This window comes from Galeopterus variegatus, unplaced genomic scaffold (genome assembly GCF_000696425.1).
Source record: "Galeopterus variegatus unplaced genomic scaffold, G_variegatus-3.0.2 Scaffold3835, whole genome shotgun sequence".
Classification (NCBI taxonomy): domain Eukaryota; kingdom Metazoa; phylum Chordata; class Mammalia; order Dermoptera; family Cynocephalidae; genus Galeopterus; species Galeopterus variegatus.
This window is the reverse complement of record NW_007729946.1, coordinates 72162-95053: the sequence shown is the minus strand read 5'-3', so window position 1 is coordinate 95053 and position 22892 is coordinate 72162. Positions and strand designations below refer to the sequence as shown.

Sequence of the window (22892 nt, the reverse complement as noted above, 5' to 3'; positions counted from 1 at the left end):
TCATGGGCCTTGAAAGTAAGCTGGGGTCGCTGGGAGCTCGGTTCAGGAGGGAAAAGGCACCTTAAGGGCTCCTGGTGAGAAAAGGACACACTGAGTGAAATAGAGCTGGGAACAAGGACTCCCCACCTCCCGCTGGGGCCTGTGGCTCACCAGGAGCTTCAGACCTAGGGAGGTAGGCAAAGGGGACTGATAGCGAGCTTTCTGACCAGGAATTCAGCCCACCTGCATGCCCCCTCATTGCCCAGGTCTACAACATCATCACGGAGAAGCATCTCAGAGCACTGTTATGATATCACTTGGTCCCCACCAAGGTGACCAAAGACTGACGGACAGGGGAGAAGGAGAATGAAACCCAAACACTGGCAAAAAACAAACTCTGACTCAAAATGAGCCTACAAAATAAATTTCCAAAATACAAAGAAATCTACTGCCAAGAAAAATAATCAACAAATTAACCAATCAAAGTATGAATTCTTTCCAGATGGAAATTAAGTTTAGGGGACAATATGGCAAGAGTTTAAATAAGTATGTTTGGGGTGTTCAGAGATAAGTGAAAATACAACTTCAAAGTTAAAAGAAGAAATTACAAAACAAAAACTGAAGACATGGGAGGTGGCATCAGCAGTGACATTCTGTGTCAAGGTGGGAACAAGATTCTGGTTCCTCCATGACCCAGTCTGTGCCTGAAGAGAGCTCCCATAATGACCCTGAGATGTTCCCACTTTGTTCCCAGTCGAATCCTCCTTTCCCCTTCTGACCGCCTTTCACCACAGCTCTGCCACTCCATGTCGAGACTCTCAGTCATATTTTCTACTCTGTCAATTTCCCCGTTCTACAGAGACCTACTTCCTGCAGCTGCCATCCTTTTGCTCCAATATGACTGATGTGTAGCTGACATCCTGGACAGTTCTTTCTCCTGGACTGGCTCCACTATTTCGTATGTCCCAAATATTCCTCTTTCTTGGTCGATTCTTTCATTTTTTGACATGCCTCCTAAGAATGGTTAATGGAAAATACATTTTCTGAATTCTTGCATCTCTAAAAATATCATTATTTTTCCTCATAAATTGAAGAATAGCTTGGCTGCATATAGAATCCTAAATGGAAAGTTATTTTTTCCTTAGGGGAAAAAAATCAACCCAGAAGCATTGAACACCCTAGCATCCAAATTGTTGTGCCTAAATATCATTTCCCACTAAAGCTCCTTGGAGATTTGGCTGATTACAGCTTTGGAGTAGGGAAATTTCAAGGTAAGGCTGGGATATCTTCTCATAACAGAAAGTGGAAGCTATGAAAGATTATTAGTGTTGAGTAAAAACACACAGGGGCTAACTTCAAGAGTCTCCCATTAGCCAAAGATAGGGCAATTTGAGCATTAATAAAAACAAAAACTGTAATGGGTTGAAATGATCTTCAAAAAATCAACTCTTTGAACACCTTTGGAGGATGCTAGAGAACTGATAAAGAAAACTGATGAAAAGAATCAAGCATTTATCTTGCCTTTGCTATACAAACTATGTCTCAACTTACCAATAGTTAATGCGGGAAAATTTCTATTTATGGAAGTAATCCAGCTAATATATGAGAAAGAAGTGTTAAGTTACCACCATTTTGTAAGCCCTAGTCAATTATTGGATCTATGCAATAGTTAGCAACGATGCTGATATTACAATAAGAGGAACACCCAGACACATGTGTGCCCCCTGATGAAAGTACACATCACCATCAATGAAGCAGTCTTGGGAGGGAGAAAAGGAACCTAAAGTTGATCAAACTTCTTAATCTATCAATTTTCAGAAAACGTGGTGAACAAGCGAACACGTTAATGACACGACAAGTCTGCAGTCAGCAAAGTTCAGACTGTGGGAACCTCTACAGAACAAAGAACTACTCTCTCCAGTAAATTCTAAGGGGAAAAAAAGATGAGGGGTACGTATAGTTTAAAATAGACTCTGAACACTGAATACTCAATGATATCAGACAATTATTGTTGGCAATTTTAGACATGAAAATGGTATTATGTTTTATGCTTCTTTAAGAATTCCTACATTTTAGGGCCAGCCCGGTGGCGCACTGGATAGTGCGCCGCTTGGGAAGCACGGCGGCGCTCCCGCCCGAGGGTTCGGATCCCACATACAGACCGGTTCCCGCTCACTGGCTGAGCGAGGCGTGGGAGCAACACCGAGGGTTGCGATCCCGTTGCCGGTCCCCAGTCTGGTACGGGGGCAACACTGAGGGTTGCAATCCGTTGCCGGACACGGAAAAAGACAAAAGACAAAAAAAAAAAAAAAAAAGAACTCCTACATTTTAGAGATATACACTCAACTTGTCACAGATGAAATGACACGAAATGATATGATGTCTGGGATTTGCCTCAAAGTAATTGAGGTGCTGGGACAGTGGGGAGTAAGTAGGGACACAGACGAAGCAAATTTGGCTGTAAGTTGACAATTCTTGAAGGCAGGTGATAGATACAATGGATTCAGTGTATTGTTCTTTCAAATTTTTTATATATTTAAAATTTTTTATAATCTCAAAATAAAAAGAAAATTATTTTCCTAAAAAGGTCGGAGGCATTGCTCCAGCTGTGCTAATGAGAAATCGGATGCCAGTCTTATCCTTGTTCATCTGCAATTCACTAATTTGTCCTCTCTAGATCCTTTTACCATCTTCTCCCTGTTGCTCTGGGCTTTCATGAGAGTGCATCCTGCCCAGCACTTGATGGATCTTTTCATTCTGAAGACCTTTATCCATCAACTCTGGGAAGTTACCTTCTATTACGTCTGTTATTTTTCTAACCTCCATTTTTTTTTCCCCCTCTTCCTGGAATTCCTACTAGCTGAGTGTGGAGATTCTTGTGTTAATCCTCTGTGTCATTATTTCTGTTTTTTTTTTTTTTTTTTTTTTTTTTTTTTTTTTTTTTTTTCCTTTGGCTCTATATTCTAAGAGGTAAACTTGATCTTCTAATCTTTCTTTTGTTTTTCTTTTGGGCCATTATGTTTAATTTCCAAGGTTTTTTCTTGTTCTCTGATTTCCCTTTTCCCCAACATCCGGTTCTTATTTTAGACAGGCAATGTCTTCCTGAGTCTTGAAAGATACTAATTTTTTTTTTTCTTTTTTGTCTTTTTTTCATGTCCGGCAATGGATCACAACCCTCAGTGTCGCGCCCGTACCGGACCAGGACCGGCAACGGGATCGCAACCCTCGGTGCTGCGCCCGCACCTCGCTCAGCCAGTGAGCGGGAACCGGTCTGTATGTGGGATCCGAACCCTCGGCGGGAGCGCCGCCGCACTCCCAAGCGGCGCACTGTAGCAGTGCGCCACCGGGCCGGCCCAGGTATGTGACTTCTAATGTGAGGTCATAAAAGGCTATGTAGCTTCTGCCTTGTTTGTGGGATGTGCTCAGATCTCAGGACTGCTGTATAAGAAATACAACCATTCTGAGGCCAGGATGCTGTGATGAAGCCATGCCACATGGGGAGGCCACCTGCGTACGTGCCACCTGACAGTACTAATCTCTGAGTTATTCCAGACCAGGTTCCAGGTTCATGATTCCAACTGCCAAGTCCCTTCCCAGCTGAGATCCCAGAAGTCAAAGAACAGAGGAAAGCCAGCCCTACTGTGGCCATCCAAATTCCTGGTCCCCAGAATCCACGAACATAATCAAATGGCTGCTGTGTTAAACCACCAAGTGTGTAGGAACAGGGGATCATTTGTAACACAGCAGGAGTAACTGAAACAACGGACAAGCGACATCTTCTAATCCTCTTCTTCCACCACCACCCAGAACCACAAGCCTGCAGCAAACACAGCCTGGCTGCACAGGCTCCTGTGTGGGACTGCCACACCTGAGTAACCTGGGCTTTGCACAGCCACATTCAGAGCACCTTTGGAAGAACCCACAGCATGTTGAGGTCACACACCATGCAAACATTGGGCAGATGATTTAACCTTTCTATGCCTCAGTTTCCTCATCTGCAAAATGAGAATAACAATAATAGACTTTTTGTGAGGACTAAATTGAATTAATTCACATAAAGCTCTCAGTACCTGGGACACAAGTTTTAGCTGCTGTTATTACCTGTCCTGGCATCTCTCCCTCTGAAAGGGGACAGGGTAGGGAAGACGATAATGGGGAGAAGGGGCAAGCCCTGAGTTCCTGGGTTCCCAAAGGCAGCAGTCACCTTATACCCAGTCCCTGGAGCAAAGGGGTACTCTGGGCCTATGGGAAGGTGAGCTGGCCTGGCTGCCCCACTCCCTCAGGTTACTAAGGGCCGCTGCTGGTCCCATGGCCAGCGCCAACTTAGATGCAGACAGCCCAGACAGGTGCTTCTGGATGAAAGCTTTTCCTGATGCCGGGTCCCAGTCTAGCCTCTGTCTTTGCTGGACACTGGAAAAGCCCCCTTCCCAGAGCTGAGGCAGGTCCCACTCAAAGGAGGTCTGATCAGCTATAGTTTTATAGGAATTCAAACCCTGGTTCCACACTGTACGTCATGACTCATCATGGGTGGTCAACCTTTTTTAAAAAAAATCAAAATGGGTTAAATGAAGTGGAATTAAAAATGCAATAAAGGTAAGTATGGGTTCATTAAATGTGTGTGTGCACGCGCGTAGGCACTAGGCGGATTTCTCACTGTGGATCACTAGTTAAAAGTTTTGTCACCACGTTAGAGAATTAGGATGTTTTAATGGGCTTAGGCATTGAAGCCATTAGACATGCCCCAGTACGGCCACACTGAGGAGACCTATGGTAGGAAGTCTGCCCAGGGGAGGGTCTCAGGAATTTTGCTGAATCAACAAATCAATGAACAGAAGGAAATGCGACCTCCTATTGGCCCCTCATCTGATTCAGGGCCCCTTTGGAACTGTGGGAGAGGTTATAGCAGGAAGCAGGACATAAACACAGGAATAGTGAGAAAGCCATAATCTGAGCAATGTTAACTTGGACTGGGCAGTATTTTGTATTGGCAGGCACAGAAATACCTAAGCAAAGATCATGAGTTTTTAAAATAACCTATTTACGTGTTGAAAAGAAATCAAGAAATGTAAGCCATTCACCTCTCTGCAAAATGAAGGACGAAGCAAAGGTTAAAATGATTGTTGACACGCAGCACTGGCGCGGTGGTGGGACTACCAGCACCCTCCCCATGCTGGCAGTATGTGCTGTGTGACCAGAGTTAGCCTTTCTCGGTGGCAACATCTCTGTATCCAAAAACTTAACTGTGCATGCCCTTTGACCCAGCAACACCACTTCTAAGATTTTATCTCATATAAACCAATATATTAAAAATCTACATAACTGCACAAAGATACATGTAAACAAGTCTACATTGCAGCATTGTTTGTGGTAGTGATAAGTTGGAAACAAATACCCATTAACCAAGGAGCAATTACATAAGTTACGGTACATTCACAGAATGAAATGCTATGACAGAGCAGTTAAATGAATGAGGTAGCTTTCTGTCAGGTAGAAAAGAATTTTTGTGATATATCAGTAAATGAAGTATGTTGCGAGGTAATGTATAAAGTGTGTTCCTAGTTTTAAAACGTTTCTACACATAGAAGAAATGTGTCTAGTGGCGCACGGTCACAATATGTGGCATGACTCTTTAGGAGATAGTGTACTTGACACATTTTTGTAATTTTTTACAACTAGCATGCATTTTATAATCAGGAAAAAATTTAACAAGGATCATAAAGCTTTATTTATAGATATAACCAAAAATTTCAAAATACTTTATTCCATATGTAGCCAATTAGAGAAAGAAAAAAAAAAGAGAAGAAAATGTTGTTCTTTTCAGGTCAGGAGAAGGAATCGAGAAAGGAAGACTGGGGAAATGGGCAAAAGACAGGAAGATAAAGATGGGTGGAAGGGGATAGGGATGCTCAGAGCCTTGTGACTCAAGTGCCACATTTTGTAGCTCACATTTCACAGGTCACTGGGGTTTCATTCCTCCTTTGCAATGAAGGGTATTTACTTTGTTCTGTGACCACAGGATTGGATCACCCCCACCCCCACCCCACTGCCGCCATAAGAAAATATTTGGCTGGACAATCAATTGTAAGCTCTATCAGGAAATAATTTAGGTTTTCTAAATAAATGTTAAGATTCTCAAAGCCATCCATTTTTAACTAGGTCTTAGTATTTACCTGCCACTCAAAAGTCTGGTTGTTTTAAATTGAAATACTAAGTTGCTCTGTCCTGATGCCTCCAAATTACATTTGAAAGGAAAACTTACTTCATCGTTTGTATTTTTCAAATCCATAGAGAAAGGATGGGAGAGTCATATCTGATAGTGGGGCAAATTAAAAAGTCAATAAATCAGATTAACGGAAGGTGTTTGGGGCCCTGGGGAGGTGCACCTTGCCATGGCATTGGAGCAGATGAGCCCTGGATAAATCCACGTGATGTTACGGCCTCCAAGGAAAGGCCTGGGGATGTGTCTGGAACACCAGGAAGGGACCTTGCCCTTCTCTCTGTCCAGTGGGAGGTTGGTCAAAACAATCCTATACATAGGTGCACATATTATAGCAAGTGTGTCGCAGTGTGGGGAGCCCCACTAGGATCTGGTGGACACAGGGCAAAACATCTTGGGCTGACTCCTCACGGGCCATCCTGGGACCAATTCCAGTTTCTTAAGAGAAACTCCTAAAAAACATTTGCAGCAACAAGATGCACCTGCGGCTTTGTGGAGCCTCTGATGGGCACCAAGGAGCGGCAACAACATGGAATCCAGTCAGACAGCTGTTTCTCCACTCTTTATTAAAGCTAGGTCCTCTTGCCAACAGCTGCAGGGCAGAAGCAGCTGGGGCCCAGGAAGGACAGGGACAGTGCCAGACCCTGACCACACAGGGGTAGGCTTGAGATGCCCCGAGTCCCCCAGCCCACCTTGCCCTTGGCCCTTCTGAGGCTCCTGTCCCACCAGCAGAGGAGAAACCCAGGACAGAAAGGCAATCACCCAGCACACCTGACGCCTCTCTAGGACCCCTGCCCACTCGCCACCCCATCCCGTAACCTCACGCAGCTGGGCTAATCCTCACCGTCACCACCCAGGCCCTCTTCCCACCCACGACTACCGTGCCTCCTACCCACCCCCAACCCCTAGCAGCCTGGCTGCTGGCCCTCAGCCCCCAAGGCCATGTCTACGCTAAAATGGAAGGAACTAGGTCTAAAAGGGAATGCAGTTGCTTCAAAATCTTTTTCTGGTCCCACTCACACTGGCCCAAAAAGCATGTAAGGAGGGAAGCCTCACATGAGCCATGCCTCAGCTGCACCCAGTCCAGAGGGTGGGGTGCCCACCAGGCAGAGGCCTTACATACCTGCGTGCTTGGTTTATCATTTAACCATGGGCTCAGGTCCACACCCCCCAGACGTAGACAGCCACTGAACAAACCGCCAGGCCCTCAGTGCCTCCACTGACCAATCTGAAATGGGAATCTAAACAGAAACGCTACTTGCCTCTAGTGTAGAAAAGTGACAGGAGAGTTAAAGGGACCTGTGGAGTTGCAGGGCCCTAAATATGAGATGTTGGGAAAGATCCTTTGACCAACCTCAGTCGCTTTACACTAAATGAGTGTTGGGCTCAGAAGGGTGGAGCTCCATGTGTCCACCTGCTCCAAGAGAGGTGGCAGCTCAGGAATCTGAAGCTGGTGGACCTCCAAGGATGTCTGAGTATGCCATCTCCAGTTGCTAGAGGTGAGAGTACCAAAGGACAAAGGAAGCTAAGACTGAGACCGAACCATTTCGCCTTGCCTGGCTAATCTCAGTGCTCAGGTGGGGTAAGGAGAGTGAGCGACTCCGGAGAATAAGGCTTCAAATTCCCTCGGGACCCTGCAAACACCTGCAACCCATCCGCCCCCGCCACAAATTTGGTTTCTGGCTTTTTCTCCTCCTCCTAGATTCTTTAAGCCATACAAGAGGTGGAAATAAATATCCACAGTCTACAGAATAAAAGCTTTACCATTCGCACCTCCATCCTCCTGGGTTAGGGACACCGTCCTCTGGAAACCTACAAGGCTTCCCCTTGCCACACGCACAGGTCTTAAAACTTCCCAGACACACTCAAATGACCAGAAGGTCCCTGAAGTCTCCCACTGACGAACAGGAAGAAGTCGTGAGTCAAACCACCGGCAACCCAGACATCAGCGCAGACTCACCGAGTAGCCAGAGGCTCTTCCCTCGACCACGCCACTTCCCTTGACGCAAAGGCTTCCCCTCCCTTGCTGTACAACCCGGTTACAAACTCTTAAGTCACTTGTTCCTTCGGCCACCCCAATCGGAATCCTAGTAAAATAAATAGCATCGCCTGCCATCCCTACCGCTTTGCTTCACAGCACAGACCCAGGAATGTTGCAGTCTGTCGGGGTGGCCGCCCCGCGAGCTACTCTCCTCTCCCCGAGCGCTCCCCACACCACCGTGCGAGCTCGGGCACGATGGCCCGTTCTCTGGGGCCGGGTGGCAAGGAAACCCGAGACCGTAGGGGCGTAGGTGATGCGCCGAGGGCTGAGGGAAGGCACCGCACCCAGGACTGGGACCCTCAGCCCCTCCGAGGCCAGAGGAGCAAGGGGCCGGCACGCAGCGGCCTGCGCCCGAACCGCCCAGGGGAAGAGCCGGTGGCCTAGAGGGCTGCGCTTCCGTCGGCCTCGGGCCCTTCACATGATGCTCTCCTCGTAGGCTCCAGAGGGCCCCGCAAATGCGGCAGAAGAGTCGGAGCTGAAGCTCGTCCCGCCCGCGAACTCCAGCAGGTTTTCCCATAGATCTCCTACAAGGCAAGATGCCCAGTATGTCCACTTCTATTAAACATTGCACAGAAAAAAAAAAAAGAGAAGAAAGAAATGAAACACATACAGATTGTAAAGGAAGAAATAAAATGATCTCTGTTTGCAGATGACATGAACATATATGTAAAAATAATTTAAAACTCAACAACAACGAAAAACGTGTTAGAACTAAGAAATGAATTATGTAAATTTGTGGGATACAAAATCAACATTCAAAAGTTAGTGGCGCTTTTATCCACTAACAATGAATATATAAAAATAAAATTAAGAAAACAGTCACATTTGCAATAGCAACAGAAAGAATAAACACTTAGTAACAAACTTAACCAGGGAGATAAAAGACATGTACACTAAAAATTGTAAAACATTGATGAAATAAATTTAAAAAGACAAAAATAAATGAAGTCATCCCATGTTCATGGATTGAAAGAACTAATATTGTTAAAATGTCCATGGCCTGGTGGCGCGCGAGCGCCGAGCTCTGGCTGAAGCTGCGGCCGCAGTGCGGGCACGGGTAGGGCCGCTCGCCCGTGTGTGTGCGCTGGTGCGTCACCAGGTAGGAGCGGCGCCCGAAGCCCGCGCCGCAGAAAGCGCAGCGGTAGGGCCGCTCGCCTGTGTGGATGCGCCGGTGTGTGACCAGGTGCGACTTGTAGACGAAGCGCTTGCCGCAGTCCGGGCAGGGGAAGGGCTTCTCGCCCGTGTGCGTGCGCTGGTGGATGGCCAGGTGCGAGCGGTACACGAAACCCTTGCCGCACTCGTCACAGCCGAAGGGCTTGACGGCCGCGTGGTAGCGCTGGTGCTTGGCCAGCCGCGACCGGTGGGGGAACACTTTGCCGCACACGTCGCATGTGGTCTCGGGCCGCCCGGCCGGGGCAGCCACCACAGCCGAGAACGCCCAGGGCGCCAGCAGGTGCGTACCGGGCTCCCGGCCAGGCAGGAAGGGCTTCACCTCTGACCCCTCCGCCAGGACCCCAAGGCCGCCTGGGTCAGGCCCCCATCCCTCTGGAGTCTGTGCCGAATCCGAGTCATCGGGACCCCATGTCCCAGGCACGTCCCCCACGCCATAAGCCGCTGACCACAGCCCCGGGGGTTCGTTCTCCTCCTCAGCCACCTCCGCCAGGAAGTCCTCGTCATCTTCCTCCTCATGGTCCTCTATGTCATCGGTCCAGAACCAGGCTCCTGAAGGAAACAAAGGAAGGCTTTAAAAGAGAGAGGTAAGAGGATGTGACAGGAGCCCCAGCAGATTCCTGCCCCGAGAAATCGTGGCTTCTGGGGCACCCTAAGCTCTCCAAACACGGGGGCTCCCTCCAGTTGTGGACAGGGCACCCCCATTCACCAAAGTGAGAGGTTGTCCACGCCCCACCGCCAGCCTTGAAGGGCCCCAGGGGCAGTAAAACCATGGCCTCCCCCAGTTAGGAACTATGCAGACATGAGGCATGCACGTGTGGATGTCCTTCCTAGGAAGGCAGGGTTCCTCTTGAGCTGTCCTGTAATACCACTTCCAGATCACCAGCTCCCAGCAGGGCCTGCCACTCGGTGAGGAACCCAAGACTGTGAAAAATGGGTGAGCTTATCCACAGGTTGCTGTGAGATCCAAGGCTAAGCCCATAGCAGACCCTGTGCCCAAAAAAGAGAGACACTGGGGCTCTTTTCCCCAGAGCCCCTTGTCTCTGGAAAACCCCACCTCCCTGGCCTGCTTATTAGCCAAAGGCAGCATGGCCAGGCCAGGATCCTTCACCACCTCTCCCATGGCTTTATCTGGAGAGGCAGCTTGAGCACCTGGGCTCTGCCTGGGTCTGAATCCCACTTCTAACGCTTACTGGCCCTTCCTCACATGCAATATTGGAAGACAAAAGCACCCCCAGGCCAGGAGACGCCACCTAGTGCCCCCTCTCATCTGCCCTCATCTTGTGCCTCCATCACCTCTGAAACGTGACCAGGCCCTTTGCACCAGGGCACTCAAGAATCCTGCCTCTCAGCCAGATGTCTCCTCACTCCTCCTCTTCCACCTGTTCCAAGCCCAGGGGTCTAGGGCAAGACAGGACCTAAGCTAATCCCACTTCTACCACTTACTTGACCTTGAGCAAATCATTTAAATTCAGTTTCCTCATCTGTAAAATAGGCTTATAATAGCACCTGTAATCCCACTTTGTGGGATTGTTGCAAGGATTCAATAAATGAATAGCCATTAAACCATCTACAATGGTGCTACAGAAGTATTACTATTATGACAGTGGTGGCAGTGGCCCCTACTGCCATGTGTCACTGTAGATTCTCCAAGGCATCCCCCTGTGGTTTATCTTTGTTTTCCCTGTTTGTCATTACTCAGGTTGTCCTTCAAATACTAGGCTATACCCCTTTCCTATTGTCAGGCACAGGTGGTCACAGATCTTCACTTACGGCCTTTTCTGTATAAGACTGGGCCCCAATCTCTAACCCTAGACAGGCCACTAACTAGCTCTGTGCCTCTGGGTGGGTCACTTCTCTCTGAGGCCACCTCCTTGACTGGACAAGCAGGGACAGAGGGACGGGAGGCCATGGGGGCAGAGGCACTAGGTGCTTGAAGCCATCCTCCAGCTCACACTAGGGGTTCCTGGTCACCAGTAGCTGATGCTGATTTGTGTCTCCCTAAAGGAGGCTCTGGATGCACAGCGATCCCAGAATATGGCAACGGTGGTCTTCCACTTAACAAAAGTTGTACGTTTATCCAAAATTCTATAAACAAAATGGCTCCCAGCTTCTGTCCCAGGGCCCTGGTTTAACTGTGTGGGAGGCTGGTTATCACACTCTGACTGCTGGTGATAATCCCAGGAGTCAACCAGCGGCCTGTCAGCAAAACTTCACCCTTCCCACTCCCAACACACACACTGCCAGTAAGTGTCCTGCCCAGGGCAGGGGCCTGTGTAGGTCAATCATAAAAGAGGCATGGGGAAGATGGCGACCTCAAGGTATACACCTGGCATGGGAGACACAGCTCCCCTGAGCTGCTGTGGTGGAGGCTCATCACACCACATACACATTGGCTTGACTCCCACCCCTGACCTGCCCTCCAGGTCCAACTTGGCCCAGGCCTCATGGCAAGTCAGGGACATGGGTTTACTGACTGAACAGTTTCATTTTCCCTCCATCTGACAACCCATCCCCGCTGGGGCCAGGACCTAAGTGCAGCCCCTGGAAGTCAGTCCCCTGAGTAAAGTCAGAACCCTGCTCCCAACCCTCACCACGCGTGTTCCTCCCCACCTCCTGAAACTGCCTCGCTCAGACACAGAACCTCAAGATAGGCTCAAGGAGAGACCCTTTCCCCACTGGGGACAGTCACAAAAGGAGGAGGTAGACAACAGTGATGTGCCCAAATCCAGTCCGTATGCATCAGCAGCCTCCCTTCCTGCTGGGGCTGCCAGGGAGATGACAGCAGCATCGGCCCAGCACGTCTCGGCTCCAGCTTGGAGGAGGTGGCTCCCAGGCACGGCCTTTCTGCACTGGGATCTGTCCTCCTGGTTGCATGGTCCTGGTCAGGTTGACAGATCTGTGAGGAGGCGGCCCTCCTGAGGACAGGCACTGCGCCAGCCCCCTCATCACTGGTAGGTGACCTCAGAAGGACCAGCAACCTCTCTGGCCCCAATCCCCTCGTGTATAACTTGTGAACATGATACCAAGGACTAAATATTAACAGGAAGTCAAGGCCTGGCCCTTCCTCACATGCAATATTGGAAGACAAAAGCACCCCCAGGCCAGGGGATGCCACCTGAACCCCCTCCCACCTGCCCTTATCCTGTGCCTCCATCACCTCTGAAACATGACCAGGCCCTTTAGACCAGGGCACTCAAGAATCCCGCCTCTCAGCCAGGATGTCTCCTCACTCCTCTTCTACCTGTTCCAAGCCCTGGGGTCTAGGGCAAGACAGGACCTAAGCTCCTTGTCCCCTGGCTAGGACCAGAAAAGGAGGATTCAGTGACATCAGAGGTCCCCAGGGCATGGCAAAGTGAAGGGAAGCTCCACACGACAGACTAGCCCTCCAAGGAAAGGCAGGCCCAGCAGGGTGCTGTTTGGGTAGAAACTACTAGCAGGATGGCACCAGCCTCTACCTGCTAGTGTCCAGGGCACGGGAGGCAGGTGGGCCACACGAGGGGTTCTGTGCACTCAGCAGCTGCTGTTCTGAGTTCCTCTCCAGAACCACTGTGCTTTCGCAGAGACCACTGGATTCTCACACCTTAGTCTTTACCTCTTACTGCTTTTTAAACTTTATCATTTCCTATGTAGCGTTTAAGCCAGTTTTAATCCTGTGTGCTGTATGTTTCTTCTATCCTTCATTTTCAGATGAGGAGGTTAGGAAGGAGCGGCTGGGGGCAGGGGGTGTCACTAGCCAGCCCCCTCTGACAGCCACACCCATGGTGCCAGGGCCTGCCTCTGGCTGACATAGCACCTGGAGGCTGCTGGAAGCTGCCACCTGACTCACCACGCACACCCTGAGCACCATGGATACACACGGGGTGGACAAAACACTGCCTGCTCTTATGAAGACCAGTCTGTTAGAGAAGGTGGGCAGGAAACAAGGAAGCAAACACCTAGGCATGCTCATTTCTGACTGTGTTGAGGGCTATGAATGCTGTGAATGTCCTGGAGTGATGGTGGGGGCCAGGGGGTGAGGGCTCCTGAAGTCAAGGTCAGAAAACACATGACTCAAGGGGAACCTAAGAGGTGAGCCAGCCACTAAAGGGTGTCAGCATTCCTGGCAGAGCAAACAGCAGGTACGAGGCCCTGAGGCAGGCAAGAGCTTGCAGAGAAAGGCTGTCGGTGGAGCTGAGCCTGAGGAGCCTTAAGGCCACACGGAGAGCTCAGCTACGGTCCCAAATGCTTGAGGAAGCCTGTAAAGGGTAAGGCAGCTGAAGGACACCTTGTGGCCACAAGCATGCCAGCCTGGGCTGTGGATGGGGTGAGAGAGGCAGAGGGACAGGGACCACTTGGGTGCTGGGGATGCTGCAGGAGGGGCTGGGCCAGGAGTAGTCACACTTCAGATTCAGGTGCACTCTGAGATGCCCATCTGATACCCAAGTAGAGAGGTTAAGTGCACAGTTGGACAGACACGATCAGGGCTAGAGAGAAATGTCTAGGGATGGACAGTACAGAGCATAACTGGCACTTAAAGACCTGGCACTGTTTGAGATCACCTAGGGGGAGAAGAAAGAGGACCCAGGGCTGTCCCAGAGCCTGTAAACAAGTGAGGGCAGATGGAGAAAAGAGCTGGGGAGCAGCAGCCAGGAGGGCAGCAGGGAAATGGGCCAAGGGATCCACCCCAGAAAGCAGCAAAGCCAGCCCCACAGCGCACAAGGCCAAACCAACAGGTCAAGGCAGAGACATGCCCACGTTCTCTGCTACAGTGCAGACTGGGGGCCACCAGGACAGGGATCTGACAGGTGGCCACACTGGGCACTCCCAAGGAAGTAGGGGCCTTGCAGTCTGAGCCAGGTAAGGAGAAAGAAAGGTAGGAAAGGGGTGAGGTTGGAAGAGGCAAGAGGGTGGACAAGCACCAGTGAGCTAAAGGCAGGTGGCCATGGTGGCCCTGGAGCAGGGGCCAAAGGGCAATGGGGGCACCTGAGTGGGGGAATATGGCCAAAGTCCAGACATCATGTGTGGACCAACTTGTCAAGGAACATGAGAGGGATACACTTGTGTCTCACAAGACTACAGTCTGGAAATACAGAAACTGCCAGCCTTGGCACATTTAGTTAGCATCTGTCCAGCCCAGACCCAGCCATTCTCAATTCTCATCTGGCTCAGCTTAACAGAAATGAATGCAGGCATGTGACACATCCAAGACTGCCTCGGTCACACACCCAAGGGCTCTGCAGTCAGGGCTGGGGGGCATCCCAGCCCCACCAGCCCCAACACCATGACTAGCCACAGGGGGAAGGCAGAGGGGCACTGACCCGGCTAGCCAGCCCCCTCAGAGAGCTCTCAAACCCCTGCTAGGCACAGGGGTCATACAGTATGTGTCACCCAAACTGAAGGGAACACCCAGGCTCAAGCCTGCAGAAGGCTTGACCTCAGGACCCTCCAAGAGGCATAGAGAATGGGCACACCTAGACCATGTGCTGAGAGACTGGCCAACATAGGCCTGTGGCCCCTTCCCCTTAAGGCAGCTTTTCTGTGCTAAGCCCATAAATAGGGCATACCTCCCATTAAGGTCCTCTGAGAATATCACCTATATCCCAGCCCCATGCTGGAGGCAGCAGCAATATTTTGTGTCAGCCAGAGCCCTCCCAATTCGGAAGCTCAGGAAAGATTCCAAGACGGTTCCAGAGAATCTGGAGACCTGGGCAGGAAGGGCACCCTGCAACACCACAAAGAGTGGCTGAAAACAGAGAACTGAGCCCGACCCACCTTAACAACTAGTTTAAAAGTCAAGTTCCTCACATGTAAAGCGAGGCCAGCAAGCCCTCCCTGCTCCTTCACAGAGCTGTCAGGTGAAAATGCACTGAAGAGTCCACACCTGAGCATATTATTGGCTTTGTGTTTTTCTGCATTTTTATTTTAGAACACGTCTGTGAGCTGCTCTAAGTCTACCCAATGCCCCACCCTAGGCTGGTGTCACTCCAGCCCCAAGCCACAGACACCTGCAGGGAACAAGGGCCTCCCCTGAGCTTTCTGAAACCCTGAGAATAACTCATAACCCTGATAAGACTCCCCGAAGTACTTCAACACAACCAAGAGTCCAACATCCTCAGGTTGGAAACTACAGGTTTAGTTCAAATTCTTTATTCTCCAGATGAGTAAGTGAGGCTCAGAAAGTTGAAGGATGACAGCCAGAGCTAGGACCGAGAACTCCAGAGAAATTCACTACCCCTAATGCCTTCTATACATGTAACTCCAAAATCTCCTCTCCAAAAGGCCTGGAAATGCACCCCCAGGTCAGAGGCCTGCCCATGGGCCTTCAAGGGACATCAGGGAAGGCTGAGCGGGACCCTTTTTGCAGAGATGGCCAAATGGATAGAGAGGCCAGATGACAGGCTAATATCTTAGAATCAGAAAAGCCATACCAACAGTCTGCTAGCCATGGCTCTAAGCCCACAATCTGACAACTGGCCCCTCACTATTAAAAAAAATCATAAGCTTCAAGGTAGAGACAAGGGTGGGGGGAGAGAGGGAGAGAGGAAGGGGGAGAGGGAGGGAGAGAGAGAGAGAGAGAGAGAGTGTGTGTGCGCGCGTGCGTGCGTGTTTATGTATGTTTGTATGTGCATACACATGTGTCCCCTGCATGGGGATCTGAAAGGAATCTTTAAGGACCTTCCAGCCCTCAGGCCTCTACAAAGCTGGAGCCAAGAACTAAAGGTAAGCACCTGATGTCCACCCTGTCTCCACAGAGCCCATGTCACAGCCCAGATGATCCATGCTGAGACTGTCAGAGGCAGCATCTGGAGAGACCAGGTCTGCAGAAAGCTAGGGCAAAGGCCAAAGTCTGACAATAGCTCTGAGCAGCTGTGTTGGCAGAAGTGCCATGAAATTCCGTCTTATGCTCACCTGTGTAGACACCAGTGACGATATCTCCCTCCTCAGGATGGGGGCTATCTGAGACCCAGGGTTCTTCCCCTTGTTCCAGCCGGAAGATCAGATCTGGCTTGGGGATTGGGTAGCCTGCCCAAGAAAAGAACAGACGGCAGCTGCAGGGCAGCTCCTGGCAGGTCCCCGGCCCTCTCACCACACAGCTCTGTCACCATCCACTGCTCAGTTCCTCTTCTCCATCCTTCCCAGGACCAGCCCTCCCCACCTCCCTCTGCTCTGGGAGATTCCACATTCCCTTCTGTCTGAGCCTTGCCCTGACTATGCTCATTCTCCCACCAAGCCCCTCCCACCTTTCCCTGCAGGACACCCTCACTTCTCCCCTCTTCACCTGCCCCCTCACTCCTCGAGGCTTCTGGGGAATGCACAGCACAGAGACCAGAGCGGGACTGGCAGCCCCACAGAACGTGTCCACCTAGCTCAGTGTGCTGTTGGGCCACAGTGGGGCCCAGGACACCCTCTACCCTGCCCAGAAGCCAGGATGGTGCCTAGGGCTTCCCTGGGAGGTGTGCTGGCCCCAGAATCCACCTTCTCCAAGACTTGAGGGCTCGAGAAGCCCCCTCTCAGATGGCTAAGCCCCTAGCAGCCACCTCACCAGTCTGCCCCTTGGAGACAAAAGGCCCCTTCCTTACCCAAGGACACCAGGATCCCATAGTTCTCCTGCATGACTTCCTGGTAGAGGGCCCGCTGGTCCGCGTCCAGCCTTTCCCACTCCTCCAGGGAGAAGTACACAGCCACGTCTTCAAAGGTCACCAGCCCCTGGAAAACATGGAACCCAGAACACTGCCCTCAGCTGCCTCTGTAAGAGGCTGAGGGAGCTCTCCACAGACAGAGCCATGGTAGATTCAGTCAGGGAGAATGTACTGAGGCCCCACAACATGGATCTCATGGGGACACAGTCCGGCACCCCATTATCAATGGGCCTACAGGTGCCAAGGTAGTACTGAGGGCTTTGGGCAGAGCCACAGCCCTGGAAGGCAGAGACCCCATTCCCATCCAGAGATTAGGGACTCAGAGAGAGTCATCAACCAAGCTAGCTTGTATGGGGCAGAGGCAGGACTCACACTGAGGTCAGGACACAACAAAGCCCAAGCCCCATGGCCCCTACTTCACCCAGTCTGGCTCAAGCAGATGCTGTGGCTACATCAGCCCCATGAGGGCCCACTCCTGCCTGGGTGGACAAGTAGCACCAAATAAACTGAGTGTGGGTGCTGGTTCCTTATGTGACCTGGCAGCAGGAAGCCAGACACTGGACAGGTGACCATGTGAGAGGACCAGGCACTCCAGGTGAGGGGAGCAGCCTGACCTTGAAGGAATGCCAGGCTGTGAAGTCACTGTGCACAGTGCAGTTGAGTGAGTGGCAGCCAAAACCATCAGGACAGTCCTATGGCTTGGGAAGTGTTGGGCCCCGGGAAAGCAGAATCATATCACCAGGACTTGGGGCTGGATGCTAGGCCACTGCCTGCAGCCCCATCCTGGCTCAGAACCTGGGCCCAGCCTGAGGATCCCAGTGCCGCTGCTGACAGGGTTCTCCAGGACAGCAGAAAGGACCCCCTGGGGAAACCCTGCCCAGGTTACCTGAGCTCCAAACAAGAGCAGGCAGCTCACCTGAGACCCAGCTGTCTGCAAATCATCCTCATCCTCTTCCTCCTCCTCTTCCTCCTCTTCCTCTTCCTCCAGGTCCTCATCCCTAGGAGCAGCCAGAACCCTGGAGGCCTGCAGGGCTGAGGGGAAAGATCTCTTAGGTGCCACTTGCCCTGCAGCACCCAGCCTGGCCGCCTCTGCTCAGCCAGCAAGCAGCAACAGGAGCTCCCAGCTACTCCCTCATCTCAAAACCTGGGCTGTCACACTCCAGCTCCAGTTTCACCCTATTAGGCCCAAGAGTTCTCCCTGTCCCTGGCCTGGCCCACCCAAGCCCCCTTTATTTCCTCTCCCAAAGGTTGGCTCCTTTTTCTTACCCTTCTCCTGAAGAACTGGGGACTTGGCATCACCACCATGGTTAAGTCGTTCCTGGGTCTCCAATGCCAGACTCTGCTCCTCTGCCAGCACCTCTTCCACGTCGTCGTCGTCATCCTCATCCTCCTCCACCACCTCCACCTCCGCCACCTCGTCCACCTCTGCCTCCACCTCGTCCACCTCTGCCTCCACCACCCCCTGCACCTGCACCACCCCCTGCACCTGCGCCACCTCCTGCACCTGCACCACCTCCTGCACCTGCGCCACCTCCTGCACCTGCACCTCAGCCTTCTCCACCTGTTCCTCCTCTTCCACCTCCACCACGTCCTCCTCCTCTTCTTCCACTACTATCTCCACCTCCTCCTCATCCTCCTCCACATCCTTCACCTCTTCCCCCTTTTCTTCCTCCTCCTCCTCCTCCTGGTCAGGATCACATCCCGACCCATCCTCCACCCTCTCCAGCTGGGCGGCGGGGCAGTCAGGGGTTGTGTGAAGGGCTGCCATCTTCCCTGGGAGTGAGCCTCCACTTGGCCTGCAACACAGACGGGCGCACAGTGACGGGCCGCTCGCAGCACGCTCACACACATCCCTTCACAGGGCCTCCCACCAGCCTCTGAGGGAGGCAGGATTTACTCCTTCCGCTGTATAGATGAAGGCATTAGAGCTGCGGGTGAATCAGAGCACTCTCCACTATCTTATGCTGTGCAACCAAGACATTCTGTACCCAGAATGGCTGCCCAAAGAGCTCCTCCCCGTGAGCCCCTGAGGTGTGGGTCTCAGCTCTTTCTTGCCCACAACTGCACACATGTTATGAATGTCTGCTCTTTCTTGGAGTAAATTGGGCATTTATCCCAGAGTCTTTATCCTCAGGGCCAGGAGAAGCATCAAGGCCATGCAACACAGACCAAAGGTGGTTTGTTTTTTTAGCTGAAAAGGATGAGTACAGTCTGCAAGGAACAGCCCAGCTGATACACAGAACAGAGAGAATCTTACCCAGGCCTCAATACACATGAACCAAGCCAGCAGGGAATGTTGGAGGAGCGGACTAAGCACGGACAGGGTGCGGCACTTGTGAAGTACCATGCAGCGGGGAGGAGGGTGAGGCAGCTTCGCCGGTTTCTTCAGGTAAGAGGTAAGACCAGCACTGAGAAGCCAGCAGGCCAAGCTCCTTCCTGTTAGACGTGCAAGAGAAGAGGCCATGAGTAAGATTAGCCTTACCCCTCACTAGCACATTTGGGAAAAGCTCAGCGAATCATGGAGACCTGGCTCATTGAGATACCAACACAGATGATATAAAATGCCTTGTGAAATTTCTTTAAGTTTGGGGATCAGAGAATCCTAAGGGCCAAATTACCAAAGCTCCAGAAGCTCATAGGGTCCTACTCTCCCACCGACATCATAAATGGCTCAACCCAAGTGTTCAGGGGAGACACAGCCATGGTGACACAAGGTCCAGAGCCCGGGGGTATGGGAGGCTGCTCCTCTCTCCCAGCAGCACATCCTCCACCAGCCCCTGGGGAGTCCCAAAGGAACTACAGAGTCACAGTTTTGATAGATTAGTTTCTGTGGCTTCTTATGGGGTATAAACCTGAGATTAGGCCTGCCATCCAACACCTGGCCCATCAGTGTCAGGCCTGAACAGGACCATTTCCAAAGTGAGCCATGCCCACCCCAGAATCCTGGGGGGTAAGGGCATGAACCCCGGAAGGATCCTGATGCACCAGGCCACACAGCCACACAGCCACACTGGGTAGTTGGGCCCACGCCAGCTCATCTGGATCTGCCAGTGGACAGAGTCCACCACAGAACACCTGAAACAAGATGGGGTTCCCTGTATAAAGATGCCCCAGGGCCGGCCCGGTGGCGCACTGCTCCAGTGCGCCGCTTGGGAGTGTGGCGGCGCTCCCACCGAGGGTTCGGATCCCACATACAGACCGGTTCCCGCTCACTGGCTGAGCGAGGTGCGGGCGCGACACCGAGGGTTGCGATCCCGTCGCCGGTCCCGGTCCGGTACGGGCGCGACACTGAGGGTTGCGATCCGTTGCCGGACACGACAAAAAAAGGAAAAAAAAAAAAAAAAAAAGATGCCCCAGGTGATGAGAACAGTTCAGACCACTGGGTCCACTGTTCTTTCGGAGACATATGAGAAAACCACTCAGTGATCAGGAATGACTTTGTAACCTATCACTGACATATTGACATGACAGCATACACTCATTTTCTGAAATGCTTTGAGCAGCTGCTTGAGAATCCACATTTTAATAGCCAGGAAAAACTCCGAGCATTGATGTAGGCCCGCCCAAGTCCAGCGCTGGGTCCCAACCATCACATTTCCCCCATCACTCACCCCATCCCCCAAGCTAGATCCCAATCACTGGCCCCAAGAACTATGCCCAGGAGGGCCACCCCAGCCTCCAGGCTCTCCTAGAAGCCTACTTCCTGGGTCTCATGGCTCTCTGGTACATGAAGATGCCTGAAGCACAAAAACACGTGTGCTGTGTGTTATCCTAGCCACCTCCAGGAGGATGCAGCCTTGCCCAGCACTCAGGGCAGCAGTTGCCCAACCACCACCCACCTCAGGCCCAGAGGAGGTCTTTTCTCAGGCCTCAGGCTGCAAATGCAGGCTGAGCCCAGACGCCATGCCAAGCCCAGCAGAGCTGTCTCCAGCCTGGCCACTGCCCAGAGCAGCAACATCTGACTCCCACAGGCCAGGCACCATACATGAGGACTCAACAAAAGAAGCAAGCTTCATAGCTTTGGACTATAGTGGCCCCATGATCATCCTACCTCAGGACCTTTACACGTGCCAGTCCCCATTCCTGGAACTCTTTTCCCCATCTTCTTTAATGATCTTCCAGAGGTAGCCCCACTGGGCCCCTGCTATGCAGTTCCCTGTACTCTTCCCTTGAGGCACCCACCACATTTTTTTATATACTTATGAAAATGTCTTACTGTCTCTCTCTGAGTACAGTCAACACCAGGACAGTGAGAGCTCCCTTCACTCATCTCTGAATCCCCTGATGCCAGATACACAGTAAGCATTCAAATACTTACGGAAGAAATGACTCTAAAGTCTATGGTCAATGTGGACACGAGTTTTTTAAATTCAGCATTTTGGCCCTATTGTCATGTTCCAGAACAGGCTGACCACTGATGGGAGGTCCTTCAAACTGGAACCCACCCCAGAAGCAGTGGAGAGTCTCTACCTCCAAAGAGAATACCAGGTAAAGCCTCTTCTTCCAAGAAGTCCACCCACAGATAAGCAGAGAAAGGGGAGGTCCAGCCCCTGCAGAGGTCAGCAGACAGCCAGACACCCCATGTGTCCCAGCGCAAGATTCAGAACAGAATGCTTTGGAAAATGGACCTCAGGAGCAGGTCAGAGTTTATATTCCTGCAACCTGGGCCCTGGGTTCTCTGCCTCCCCCAGATCCACATGCTGTCCTCTTTTCTTTCCAGCCTGTCAGCCCACTGGGAACTCACTTTGCTCACTTCTCGGGTGGTATCTGATTCCAGGTCAGAAGCCACAGGGGGTCAGGTAAGCAGCCACATCAATGTAAACCCCTAGGTCATCCCAGACCATCATTTCTGCTGGAGCCCTGCCCCCTAGGATACAGTGCCACAGCCATTTAGAACTGGGGGTGACAAGACGGCTCCAAGAGGAGAAGGGAGGGAGAAGCAAGGTCAAAAAGAAGTGGCAAAATTTGAAAACTGTTAGAAACTCTCCACAGAAGTCCCAAATCCAGGGAAACCCGTGTAGGGGAGGAGGAGATCTAGGGGTGCACTTGTATCTAATCCTCTGGGTGGCCCCACTGACCTCAAGGCCGTTCAGGTCTTCATGTCCTCCAGGGAAACTTCTTTCCCTGACCACCACGATCCTCACTGTCTGTTCACAGATTTTGGCTCCCCCTGTCTTCTGGGTTTGCTTCTGGTGCAGGTGTATTCATGGTGGCCATCCCAGATCTTCAAGGGCAGCCCTCTCACCACCCCGCCTAGCTCCCCAGATCTGCCAACACTTGTTGAACCAAATCAAGTGCCAAGGTCTCCCCACACAGGCAGAGCTAGGGGCCCGATCCTCCTGGTACCTGCACCTCCCCTTGCCCCCACCCATCTGTACTTAACCAAAGGCCAGCCCCTCTCCCACCTCTGCTGCCACATAGGGCAGCCCTAACCCCATCCAGCACCAGAGATGAGTTCCCCTACCCACCTCCCCGCAGCACAAGACTTAGCATAGCAACTCACAGGGGGCTTCCATTTAACAGATGAAGGCTCCAGCAAAGCCCCCCAAGGTCACAAAGCAGGCTCGTGGGGACCCCAGGGCAAGCTGCTTCCATCCCTCCAGGGGACTTATCAGGCCTCCACCTGCAGAGGCCAAGGTGGTGACAGCCCCTCCGGGATGGGTGTGTCCCGGGGGCGGCCACAGCCCAGCCCCCGCCCCTGCAGCCAAGGAGACGGCGGGCACCTCCCGAGGCGTCGCGTGTCCTCCCAGCACGCCCACTCCGCGCTCCCTGCTTGGACCGGCCCCGGGGGGTCAGAGCCCGCCCCCAACGCGCAGGCCCTGACGGGGAGGGTGCACGGACCCTGCGGGGCGTGGGCGCTGCC

The 22892-nt window shown here is 51.9% G+C and overlaps 1 protein-coding gene across 1 annotated transcript in view; it reads right to left on the bottom strand.

Annotated features, from left to right (window-relative positions):
- The window catches only part of ZNF853 (zinc finger protein 853), a 90358-nt gene that overhangs the window by 39017 nt on the left and 28449 nt on the right, over positions 1 to 22892 (bottom strand). Inside the window, exon 7 of the mRNA XM_008586123.1 lies at positions 9238 to 9552. Coding sequence (XP_008584345.1) covers positions 9238 to 9552 — 315 coding nt within the window. The remainder of the gene's footprint in view (positions 1 to 9237; positions 9553 to 22892) is intronic.